We start from the raw sequence: 13,294 nt of genomic DNA, 5'->3' as shown, positions 1-13,294 counted from the left end.
ACAGGGATGGGCTCAATAAACTACTGGAGGTTGTATTTGCATATATGTGTGTGTGTAAGTGTGTGTGTATGTGTGTGTGTGTGTGTAAGAACGATATATAACATTAGCAATAACATAACATCAGAGAGATACGTAACATATATTTGGTTTGAAAGTAAAAGTTGCTCTTTTCCCAGTGGAGACAAATAAAAATCCATTATAAGCTTGCATAATTAGATAAAAATACACATTTGCTATATTTACTCAATGCGGTTAGCTTGCATTCTATAGAGAATTTTAAAGATAACCTCTCTTTCTCTCTATGCATATATTTCTCTCTTTCTCTTTGATCCTTTTTCCTCTTGCTCTCTCTCCTCCCCTCTTCCAGTCTTCCTTAGTGACCCAAGCTGACCTCAGAATCATGATCCTTCTACCTCTGCTCCCTGAGTTCTAGAATTAATGGTGTGTTCCACTGTGCCTAGCTTATGTCTACTATTAATTTTCCATGGAAAATTCTAGACACCGTAGAAGATTCCTGACTTCTTTTTTTAAGATTTATTCATTTAAAAATTAAATTAAAAAAAGATTTATTCATTTATTTCATGTATGTGAGTACACTGTAGCTGTCTGAAGACACACCAGAAGAGGGCATCGGATCCCATTACTGATGGTTGTGAGCCACCATGTGGTTGCTGGGAATTAAACTCAAGACTCCTTGAGAGCAGTCAGTGTTCTTAACCGCTGAGCCATTTCTCCAGCCCCAATCCTGACAGCTTATAAAGAATTCTAGTAAAATTTAAAAATTTTTTGAGGCAGGGTTTACTTTAGTTTAAGGTAGCCTGGAGCTTACTATCTCATCTACTCCAGCATCACATTTGTGGGAAATCTTTCTGCTTCAACTTTTGGAGTGCAAGGATCATAGGAGGATACCTGGCTTAAAATTTAAACTTTGATTTTTAACACTTTTATTTTTACATTTTTTTAAATGGGGAAAGGAGGGGGTGACATTTGAATAACACATGTGTAGAAGCTGATTCTCTCCTTCCACTATGGGGGTTCAAGGGATTGAACTCTGGTCATCGGGCTCAATAGCAAGCTCATTTGAGGTGACCAGCAATGGTCTAAAATTTAAACCTTGATAAAGATGCAAGCTGGTATTGGGCTGTAATGAGCAGAAGAGTTGTGGGTCTAATTCTGAAGATTCTCCACAGATCTGCTCTAAGTGCTCAGGTCTTTATAGTTAACGACTTTCCCTTTAGTGATGCACCCAGCTTCTGAATGGGATAATCCACTTTCTGAGTCAGTGTCTTCATCTCTAAAAAAAGACTACCCTGAGCCTCTCTGAGGTAAACCAGGTGTCGGTAGGGTGACTGGGGCAGGAATCATGAGTTCAAAGCCAACCTGGACTATATGCCAAGAAACCAAAATACCAAAACAAAAGGAAACCTCTCAAAGAAAATAAGAATACAACAATGTCTATCAAAAATGAATCGACACAACTAATTAAAACAGTAAAAAATAATTTTTAGGCTAGTGAGATGGCTCAAGGGGCAAAGACACAGCCACTAAGGCTGATCGATGATCTGAGCTCAACTGTGGGAACAAGAGAATGAACTTCTGCAAGTCGTCCTCTGACCACTAGACTCTTGCCATGGCATATGTGTAACCCCCACAATAGGTACATAGACGCAATAAAAAGAAGTAGTTATTACTGTCGTGAGTGATAGCCCTCCATTTAGAGGCATTGCTCCCCCTCAGTCACTTTATTAACTAAGCATCCCCAGTACATCTTGGAGCTTGTCGTTTCAGATGCAGCATTTCCTAGGGGACAGATAGTCAAGTTTACTTAGAAAAGTGTGCAGGCCACATGGTGGCTCCTGCCTTTGATCCCCACATTTAGGAGGCAAAGGCAGGCAGATAGATCACTGAGTTCAAAGGCCAGCCTAGTCTATATAGTAAATTCTATGCCAGCCAGGGCTACATAGTGAGACTCAAAAACCACTCAAAAACCAAACAAAGTCCCCAAGACAACATCAAAATGCCCATTACTAATACTGTCTGGTTGTAGGAGACACGATACTGGATATTCACTCACTAAATAGAGAATGCCTGGCCTTTGCTGTCCAGACACACACATCTCCAGACACCAAGAAGGTGAGTGTGACCAAGGCATGATTCCAGAGCCCTACTGCAGCTTTCATGCCCTGGAGGAGACCACTGTCTAACAGGGGCGGGGATAAAGGTTGGCTTTGCTTATTTTCTATTGTCTGGTGTTTCCCCCCAAGGTAAAATCACATATATGCAGCATATAGAAAGTCCAAAAGAAACAAAAACACAACAAAGTTGATGATCTCCTTCCAAGGACGACCACTGTTAATTTTTTTTTTTTTTTTTTTGCTTCTTTTTTTCGGAGCTGGGGACCGAACCCAGGGCCTTGCGCTTCCTAGGCAAGCGCTCTACCACTGAGCTAAATCCCCAGCCCCCACTGTTAATATTTTAAATGTAATCCCATACGTTCCCTTTCTCTCCCCTCCCCGCAGTCCCGCCTGTGGAACACCCCTTGCTCCTCTGGGAGTCATGGTCTCTTATTCTTTAGTTGTTGTTATGTGTTGTTAATGGTATCACTGGTGTTTTTCCTGTGCTCAGGATCAAATCCCAGGGCCAAGGCAAGCTCTTTATTGCCAACTTATAGCTCCAGCTCTCAGCCTTTAAAGAGAAAGTGAGTGTTTTTCTGTGTACACACTCTCTCCCTCACAGCTCAGGGTCTCAGTTTCCCTAGCAAGCACTTTACCCAGAGTGTTTTAACTAGAGCATAACATTTGTTTTATTGAAATAGATGAACTAGAAATGTATAGCTTAATACTCTGTGTGTGTGTGTGTGTGTGTGTGTGTGTGTGTACTGGCTGGTTTTGTGTGCCAACTTGACACAAGCTGGAGTTATCACAGAAAAGGAGCCTCAGTTGTGGAAATGCCTCATGAGACCCAGCTGTAAGGCATTTCCTCAACTAGTGGTCAAGGGGGAGGACCCAGCCCATTGTGGGGGGTGGTGGGCTGGTGATCTTGGGTTCTATAAGAGAGCAAGCTGAGCAAGCCAGGGGAAGCAAGTCAGTAAGAAACATCCATTCATGGCCTCTGCATCAGCTCCTGCTTCCTGACCTGCTTGAGTTCCAGTCCTGACTTTCTTTGGTGATAAAACAGCCGCGTGGAAGTGTAAGCTGAATAAACCCATTCCTCCCCAACCTGCTTCTTGGTCACGATGTTTTGTGCAGGACTAGGAACCCTGACTAACACAATCCTCAACATCATTTAATGATTTCCTCCGTGGTGGAGATTGAAGGCATATAGACACATATAAACACTTATTGGAACTTAAAGAAAGAAATGTTAAGGCAAATTATTCAGATGACTGGAATTACAATTGGTAGACGCCATATTGATTAATTAATGACATATTAATCCCAAAACTTCAGTGCACCCTACTCTCACATCCTTTACTCTGTTTTAATCTTTAAATAAAATAATCAGAAAGACCACGCTGAACAAAGGGAGAAGTGGGTGCAGCTTCACCTCTTTTTCGGCATGAGTTTATGTCTGTATGGTGTGTGTAGGTGTTTGTGTGTGGGTGTGCATGTATTTATGTGCACACTACCTTTTGAAAAAGGGTCTTTCACTGAACATAGAATTCATGAATTCAGCTAGGCTGGCTGGACAAAGAGCTTCAGAGATAGGCCTGTCTCCAAACCACTCCCACCCCTAGTCACATTGTTTCTGGGGACCCCCAAACTCTGGTCCTCATGCATACTTGCACAACAAGGGTCTTATTAACTGAGCAGACTGTCCAGATCCTCAACCTCGTCCTAGGTTTGGTTTTGTTTTTTGTCAACTTGACACAAGGTAGGCTATCTGGGAGGCGGAACCTCAACTGAGGAAATGCCTCCATAAGAGTGGCCTAAAGGGAAGCCCATCGAACATTTCCTTACCTAGGAATTGGTGCAGGAGGGCTCAGCCCACTGTGGGAGGGGCCAGCCCACTGTGGGAGGGGCCAGCCCACTGTGGGAGGGGCCAGCCCACTGTGGGAGGGGCCATCCTGGACTGGTGATCTTGGGATGTGTAAAAAAGCAAACGGAGAAAGCTAGAAGGGGCAAGCCATCAAGCAGCACTCCCCCACAGCCTCTGCTCCACTTCTGCCTTGATTTGTTTCAGTGACGGACTGTGATATTTAAGTACAAGATGGAATAAACTGTTTCCTCCCCAAGTTGTCTCTGCCTTCTGAGTGCCAGGATTAATGGCGTGCGTCACCACTGCCCAGCTGACTTCTTTTTCTTTTTTAAACAGAGTCCCTCCCTTCTTCCCTCTACAGACTCATTTATTTATGAGACTTACTATGTACTGGGCAATAAAAATAACAAACTCTCTTCCTTTGTGGAGTTTATATGCTGATTGAAGAGTAAGATAATAGCGTTTAAACAAAATAATGTACATATACAATATGTGATATAATAGCAGGGAGATTATCATTTTATGAAGAAAATGAAGAGGTGCTAAGGTATTGTCGAGACAGAATAGCCAGCCAGCCTCTGTGCTGAGATAGCGTTTGATCAAGTGACCGGTTGAGGAGAGTGAGGCACATTCTAAGTGGGCTACAGCAGCAGAATACCACAGAGAAGGAATATGAATGAGAGCGGGGCACCAGAGCACATAGTTCCCAGGCTTTCTTTCCATTCAGCTTTCACTGCAGCCACATGGAAGTCAGGACGATCACCCCCCTCCTATGCAAACTGACAAGTAAGCCAGGGACATGGCTTAGCTTCAGAGACCCTGCCTGGCATGTGCAAGACACTAGGCTTGATTCACCGCAAAAACAAATTTAAAAATAAAAGAAGGAAATCAGTGAGGTTAGTAAATTACACACGGTCGCCTCTGAACAAATGGCAGAATCAGAACATGGATTCTCACACATCCAAGGCCCCACTCTTGCCTCCTCACCCCTGCAGCCTCCAGAGACATCCTCGCCATCAGTTTGTACTTGAGCTCTGGAAAGGCCAGCTGGACCAGGTCCCTTTGGTTCGGGCATCTGTCCAGGGCGATTCTTCCCCAGCCTCAGCATGTCCAAGTGTCCCTGATTCACAGATGGTCTCAATTGCTTATCAGTCGGAGGCCTGAGCTGCAGGGTGTTCCTCAGTCCTGCTGGGCTGTCCCCAGTGTGTCTATGCCAGCTGGGTACAAAGGCCCTTTGTGTAAGAATGTCTCTGCAGCCAAGTTTTCACAGACAAGTCTGAGAGCTAACAGAATTAACATTCACACGCGTACATACCTTGTGACTCCTGCATCATTCAGACCCTCATTGGAATTCCAGTTTCTTTCCCCCAGATTTTATATCTCCACAATGGTGGCTGCTGTGCTCATTAGTTTTCCCTCCATATCTGTCTGTGTTGTCAGTATGATGACTCTCCCATTTTCTCTGTCAACACTTCTGACTATGGCAACGTGACAGTCCCTGGGAAAGTTCTGGGTTTCTACATGCTCTTGTTGTTCCAGCGGTCACTGGTATTATTGTCTGCAGCCACACGACACTTGGTAGCATTCAACAGCGACCACCGAATGCTTTGTGAAGAAACAAGACCTGGGCTTGACAAGATTCTCTGCCACCATGCATTGTAGAACTTGGGGTAAATGACCTTACTTCTCTGGGACTCAGTTTCCCCATCTCTACAAAGAAGGGTGCCCTCTAAGGGCTCCACACCCTCTCATCAGTACTGTGATGCTCTGTGGCCTGGAATATTCTAAAAGAAAGTAGAAAGCAAGGACCTGTGTCTGTATCTGCCTCACCGAGGCATTTGTACTTTCATGAAGGTTGCCAAGCTAGCGGGCCTCTACCTTACTTGGCTCATGGGAGTGGAGTCAGTGGGAGGACAGCCAAAGTGGTGCAAGGAAAATGAGTTTTGAAATCCCATGGTCCTGGCTTCAAATTCTACATTTGCCACTTTAGTAGCCACATGGCCTCTTCTGCTTCTTTGGGCTGTGGGGAAATGAGGAGAGGTGACCGGAGGCCTGGGCAGTATCAGTTACTGTTACTTAAGATTTCAGGTACAGTTGAGCTGGGGCGGGGGCAGGGAGGAATGCAGGAAGTCTGGGGGTTATTTTTTCCTTCCCTTTCGTGAGGTTGTGGGATTTTTCTTTCTTTAGGGTCTCCTGTAGCCCAGTTTGACCTTGAACTTGCTAAGTAGCTGAGACTAGCTTTGAACTCCTGCATCCTTCTTCTACCCACTCAGTGAAGGGATTACAGATATTTTGCTTTTTATAATTAAAATAATAATTTTATTATAGAGAAAAATTAAAGGTAAAACGGTCTGTCTGTCCTTTATTACCTTATCACCAAAATGCAAATTATTACCACTTGCAGTATTTTCTTCTATTATCCTTCCTATGCATAAACACATTTTACACAATGACAAAATATACCTTACATATAAATTTGTACGTTTTTGTATAACATTAGCCATATTTAGCCATTAAACCCCTTTCTATAACATTGAAACTTCTTATTATTTACTATTCACTTACTTGGGTCTTTGAGGCAGGGCCTCATATCTCCCAGACCCATCTCGAACTTGCTATGTTTCCAAGAACAACTAGAAATCTTGAGCCTTCTCTGTCCTCTTCCTAAGTGCTGGAATTCCAGGCAGGCACCGACACACTCCGCTTTCTCTGTGGACTGAATTGAGCACTTCAGTGTGCCAGGGGCTCGGTCAGGCACAGCTCCCGTAGTGAAAGTGATGTGCCTCCTACATCGGCCTCTCAGTGCCTTTAGGAAAGCTCTCCTGTGTGTCCACTGACTCTGTACTTCACATTCCAAATCACCTGCCTGAGCTCCACGCCTTCCTGACAGGATTTTCCAAAATGTAACCGACACCTTTCTATTCCCGCCCTCTCTTTCATCTACTCTTTGGCCTCCTGTAGTCAGGCTTCCAACCGGTTCCTCTGCTGAGCCAGCTACTGGCCTTGCTAACTGTGAACCGGAAGACACTAGGCAGATCATGCCTTTGTCTCCCAGCTGCTTTTCTACACTGCTGTGGTGGAGATCAAACCAGAGTGTCATGCATGCCAGGCAAGTGCATCATCCCTGAGTTATATCCCTAGTCCTCCCATCTGCTTCCCCTGTCCCTTTCTGTTTTGCTTATATTTTATTAGGTTTTTTAATTAGCTTGCAAATCCCAACTGCTGTTGACACTCACTGCTTAACCTTGAGAAAAATCATTCAGCCTCTCTTCCCTTCACCTTTTTCATCAAATGAAAAAAAAAAAAAAAAACAGCAAACACACACACACACACAAACACACAGAGAGAAACAAATAAACAAAAACCCTGAGCAATATATGATTATATGTCCAAAAAGTTGATTAAAAAGTAAGGTTATTAAAAACTTAGGCTCAGTAACATCCATCTGTAGTCCCAGTCCTTTGAAGGTGTAGGCAGAAGACTCAGAAATCCAAGGTCACCTTCAGCTACATAGTGAATTTGAGGATGTCATTTAGGGTTGGAGGATGGGAAAATAGGGCATACATGGGAAAGTGTTAGAGTATAAAGGTTGGGGGAGGCTAATGGAAAGGAAACTCCCTCTATTGATCTGGTTGAAGACTTTCTTGTGGGGTTGCTTTAGGGTCCCCCACTCTCCTGTAAATAGCCCTTCATCCATACTCTAGAAGCCAGCCCAATAAACTCTCGAGTTCTCCAGTGGAATAACTCTTTAGTTTGTAGTTACAGTCTATAAGGAGGGGACAGATGTTGTTCCCAAGGGAAGGAATTATCCCCAACAACTTCAACAGAAACATTGAAAATGTGTATCAGAAGAGATTGGGTGAAGCTGGGCATGACGCCAGACAGTGGGAGGTAGAGGCAAATGATAAAGGGTTCAAGGTCAGCCAGTGTCGCAAGGAACCTCGCTCAAAACAAGACCAGGTCTGGTGGCACATGCCTCAGTTCTACAGAGGCAGGTGAGTTCAAGATTAAGACCGCCAGGGCTACAAAGAGAGACCCTGCCTCAGACAGAACAAAATGAAGCCGGGGGCAGTGGCACACACCTTTAATCCCAGCACTCAGGAGGCAGAAGCAGGTAGAACTCCAAGAGTTTGAGGCCAGCCTGGTCTACAGAGAGAGTTCCAGGATAGCCAGGGCACACAGAGAGACCCTGTCTCAGATATCAAACCAAATCAAACCAAGCCTAAACCAAACCAAACAAGCAAACACAGAAAAGAGACTGCAGAGAAGTAAAAGTAGCAGAGAAGCCGTCCAAGTCTCTGTAACGTGCACTTGGGAGTGAGTAGGTGGGGGTGAGGGGCAGCAGTGTGGGAGGTTGGTCACAGCACGGTCTGCATATATTCACATTCTCAGCAGTGGCGACAGCTTTTGACACAGTATCTCAAGTAATCCATCTGGCCTCGAACTTGCTTTATAGATGAGACTGGCCTTGAACTACATATAGATCCTTTTCCTCCCCTCCTCCTCCTCCTCCCCCTCCTCCCCTCCTCCCCTTCTCTCTCCTCCCCCTCCTCCTCCCCCTCCTGCCCCTCCTCCTCCCCCTCCTCCCCCTCCTCCCCCTCCCCCTCCTCTTCCTCCTCCACCTCCCAACTCTTCTAAATACATTTTGAAGATAGAACCAGTTAGACTTGCTGATAGGTTAGAGGGAGAAGATAAAAATTAAGGAATTAAAGATAATTCTCAGACTTAAAAAACAAATCTGTGAGTAGATGGTCTGCTTAAGACAGAGAAGTCCAGAGGCCTGGAGGATACCTCAGCTGTGTTATGGATGAACTCTTTGAATCGGAATAGAACAAGTGAGTGCCTAAATCTTCCCAGTTCTGATCACTTTAACAGTATTGGGTCCCTGTAAGCTGAGGAGAGGCTTCAGAAGAGGGAGATCCACTAGCCAACTTCTCCAACTGCAGAACCAGTTCCTCAGTGTGGCGCTCTCTCTCTCTCTCTCTCTCTCTCTCTCTCTCTCTCTCTCTCTCTCTCTCTCTCTCTCTCTCTCCCCCCCTCCCTCAGTAATTACATAAGATAAGCTTTTGACCTCAATTAGGTTTAGGCCTTTTAGGGGAAGACTGCACCAACAATTTCTTCTTAGGGTATTTTTTTTTTTTTGGTATGTGTCAAAAATCCAGTCCTTTCATTACTTAGTCCTATCCTGGGCTCCTCCCAGGCAGCCATAGATTTTGAAGCACAGAGGGAATCAGAGAGGCATACGGTCACAGAGTTCAGGAGTGTGAGCCGACTGTCAGGGGTGAGACCCGGAGCCTGCCCAGGCCTGGCTTCCTGGGAGAAGGGGCTGCCTTGCAGCTGCCTCCCCAGCTCAGGCGGACCACTGCTTTACTCCGGTCACAAGGTTGACCTCCTCCAATCATCTTGGAGCTAGAGGATAAAAGCTAGTCCTTTCCTGACAACAAGGTACGCTTCAGAAACATTTATCAGTGAAACCCGTGGGCATTTCACTCCTTCCACAGTGGACAAGTGGAGCTCTGTCCCTCGGGAAACGCCTGCAGGCCCATGCATGTTCTTCTTGCCTCTGGCTGGAGGAATTAGGGTTTGGGTCCCAGTCAGGCCAAACAGGGAGGTGGCCCAGGTCAGAAGCTGTGGCCACACTTGGCTCACTGAAAGGTTAGTCAGGAAAGGGGCCACCAACCTGTCCTCGGTGAACAAATTCCTCCATAACAAATCAGGGGGTTGAGGGTCCTGGACAGCCACTAAACACTTTTCTTGTCATCTCCCCTGTATTCTGAATTTTGCCACCCTGGTACCACCCCCACCCATTCTTCACCTAAATTCCAACAGACTTTTAGATGGCTTCCTACCTCTAGACTCAACTCTGAGCAGTCTCAGAATCTAATTTTCTTTTTCATTTTTGGAATTTTGAGACCATATAGCCCAGGCTGGTCTAAAATTCTATGTAGCTCAGGCTGGCCTCCAGCCCAGTCTCCTGAGTGGTCTATGAACCATCATACTTGCCTTTTAATTTAATTTTTAGTTTTTACCTAGATGAGGTCTTCCTATTATGTCTGGCCTGGTATTTGCTGTGTAACTCAATGCTGGGATGAGCACATGAGCGCTACTGCTAGCTCACAATTTACCCTTACATGTGTGTTCCACAGTTTTTCCAAGACACAGGTCAGCCCTTGTGTCTCCCGAGCTAGCCCCTCTCTCCTACCCTGTGTCATAAGTTAGTAGCCCTACTAATTCCCAGGTGCTCCTGAGACATTCCTGGGAGAAGTTCGAATGAGGTGAGCTCAGAGATCCTCCAAGTGCTTGAATTTTATGGAGCACAGAGTCTTGCTATCCTCGCTGCCCACCGGAGGTGGCACTTTCACTCTGGGTTCACTTGCTTCTGTTTTCAGACTGAAGGGATGACTTAACAACATTGAGCAGAAGAAATCCAAACACAGACCCAAGGCCACAGCTGGGGATTTGAACTGTGAATCTCCTAATTCTGATTGAGTTACAAAGGGGGAAAGTTAACCTGACCTCCTCTGGAGCTGGTGACTGAGAAGGAACAGGGGTGCCCTGGTCCAGGACAGCTTACCGCCATCTTCGAACTCCTCCCGGAAGTAGACTTGCCGCCTCTTCCCCTGCGTCCTCAAGGTGCAGGTGGTCAGCAGCAGCAGAGGCAGCAGCGACAGGCTCTTCATCTTCACAGTCCTTCAGAGAGGTCTCAGAGAGGTGCTACCCAACCAGACGCTTTGTGCTGTCTCCTAACCTTGGCCCTGGGGTTCAGGCTGACATCACCTGCTCCAGCACCTGGCTGCCTCCCATTCGTGGCCTGGGTCAGGGCCATGAAGGCTGCAGCCAATGGTTGGGGACCACGAGCTGAGATTGTTGAAGGAGCTCTGACTTTGTGTCAAGGGACTACAAGGCAGGGATCCCCAAGGTATAAAGGAGTGGCAGGACCAGCTGAGACTGGCCTCTAGAGAGTCCTGTGAGCCTGCTTGACTGTGGAGTAGTTTAATTCAAAGTGTTCGCAACACAATTCCTTCCCTTATCCTTCCTTCCCTTCTTCCCTCCATCCTCTCACCCACCCACCATCCACTGGGCCAGTGAAGAAACTATGATAGCAGTGTAGTGCCTGTTTATTTGAACAACACCATGCAAGGCCCAAGGTGCCTCCAGGAAGCATTAATCTAGAATAGGATCTCAAGGACAGCATCCTGCAGAAGGTAACTGAGCAGGAGAAGAAAAGGGCTGGGCCAGGGCAGGGCATGAACAGGCGCAAAGGGAGGGAAAATCCTGCAAATTAATCTTGCTTCTATGGAACCACTGCTATGCAGCCACCACTATTTCCCTTGTTGTAAGAAAAATGAGGCTGACAGAAGGGAAAGGCACCATCATTTATTGACCACCATACAGTGTGCTGAGCACCAAAACCAGGTCCTTAACATGCACAGTACCATTCAACCCTCACACAGATACATAGCAACAGTGGTGTTATGCCCACCCTATAGATGGACAAACTGAGGCTCTGGCAGGCAAGTGACTTACCAACATCTAAGGGAGTAGAATGAGGGCCAGAGCTCAGGCCTTTTGGGTCCAGTACTTACGACCCACTTCACTTCACTTATCTATTTAGCTGTATTCATTTAACTGCTACTGTGTGTGAGGCAGAGATGGGCATCAAAGCCACAGGCGGACATGGCAATCAATCTGTGCTCGACACAGGCGGACATGGCAATCAATCTGTGCTCATGGAGCTCCCTTTTTACAGTAGCGGACAGATGATCACAAAGACAGCAGATTATGGTCATTAGCACGGAAAGGAAAACAAGGTGATGATTTGGAGGGAGGCAGGCAGGGCTGACATTCTAAGGAAAGTCCTGCTTACAAGGACACCTTGGCTGAGATCTAGATGAGAAGAACCCAGTCATTGAGCTGGGTTCCAGACAAGAGCAAGGGCAAGTCCAAAGGTTTTTAGAACAGGGACAAGTTGTCTCACTTCAGCATCAGAAATGTGATCAATAGGATGGAGAGATGGCTCAGTGGTTAAGAGCACTGACTGCTCTTCCAGAGGTCCTGAGTTCAAATCCCAGCAACCACATGGTGGCTGTAATGGGATCCCATCTGTAATGGGATCTGATGCCCTCTTATGGTGTGTCTGAAGACATACCAGTGTATTCACTGTATTTGTGTATAATAATAATTCGTGTATTCACAGTGTATTCGTATATAATAATAATAAAAGAATTAAAAGAAGGGGGAGGAGGAAGAGGAGGAAGAGGAAGAGGAGAAGAAGAAGTAGAAGAAATGTGACCATTGTGGCTTGAGCTTGGTGAGGGTAGAGGTGGGGCTGATGGGAGGCAGTGAGCAAAGATCCAGCAAGAGCTGGCGAGCCAAGGAGTTATCACTGGTCCACTGTGAAACCGTGGAGAGAGCGATGTCATCAGGTGCTTGCTTCAGGCAGTCTCAGCCCAGACTGTTGCTGTTTTTAATTTTATTTTCTCATTGTATGTGTGTGAGTATTTTGCCTGCACGTAGGTCTGTGTGTCATGTTTGTGCCTGGTGCTCCACGAGAGCAAAGAGAGTGCTTGATCTCCTGGAACTGGAGTCACAGACAGGTGGCAGGTAACAGGAAATTAAAGACTTCTGCAAGAGCAGTGAGAGGTTTTTACTGCTGAGCCATCTCTCTAGGCCCCCACCCCCACCCCAGTTGTTTTTCTTTTCTGAACTATGTAGCTGAGGGTGACTGAACTCCTTATCCTCTTGCCTCTGCCTCCCGATCACTGGAGGTAAGTATAAGCCAGCATGTCCAGATTGAGAGTTAGATTTAAAAATATCTCTGGGATCATGGCATGGAGGTATATATCTATAACTTCCAGGGCTGAGGCAGGTGGATCTGTGAGTTCCAGGCCAGCTAGGGCTACATAGAGAGACTCTATCCAAAAGAAGTTCTCTGGGGCTGGAGAGATAGCTTATAGCACAAGTCTGACCACCTGAGTTCAGATTCCCAGAACTCAGGGAAAAGCTGGGCTGTGCACTGAACTCCATGCATGTGCACTTGCTCACAGACAAAATGTACACTCACACACATGGAAATAAAAGCAAATAAAAGTAAATTACAGGTCAGGCATGAAGGAGCACACCTGCAAGTCCATCACTTACAAGAAGGAAGCAGGAGAATAGGGAGTTTGAGGTTACCCTGGACTACATAATGAACCTTACCTGCAAAGAGAACATTGATTACTGTATGCTACGTTGAGAATGTCAAATCAATGATTAAAATTTGTTAGACATGGTGGCACAGGCCTGTCATTCCAGCACTCATAAGGCAGAAACA

The 13,294-nt window shown here is 45.9% G+C and overlaps 1 protein-coding gene across 9 annotated transcripts in view; it reads right to left on the bottom strand.

The window, feature by feature from the left end:
- Calr4 (calreticulin 4) overlaps positions 1-10,759 on the bottom strand; it is a 35,158-nt gene extending 24,399 nt beyond the window's left edge. For 4 of the 9 annotated variants that reach the window (NM_001431273.1, NM_001431275.1, NM_001431274.1 and 1 more), the window contains 1 exon segment: positions 4,966-5,188. In NM_001431273.1, the coding sequence (NP_001418202.1) occupies positions 4,966-5,086 (121 nt within the window). In that variant the 5' untranslated portion in view covers positions 5,087-5,188. 9 annotated transcript variants of the gene reach the window in all.
- Between the last annotated feature and the right edge of the window lie 2,535 nt (positions 10,760-13,294).

This window comes from Rattus norvegicus, chromosome 5 (assembly GCF_021556685.1).
Source record: "Rattus norvegicus strain SHRSP/BbbUtx chromosome 5, alternate assembly SHRSP_T2T, whole genome shotgun sequence".
NCBI lineage: Eukaryota > Metazoa > Chordata > Mammalia > Rodentia > Muridae > Rattus > Rattus norvegicus.
Note: the sequence above shows the minus strand (reverse complement) of the source record. Positions and strands in the feature narration are given on the sequence as shown.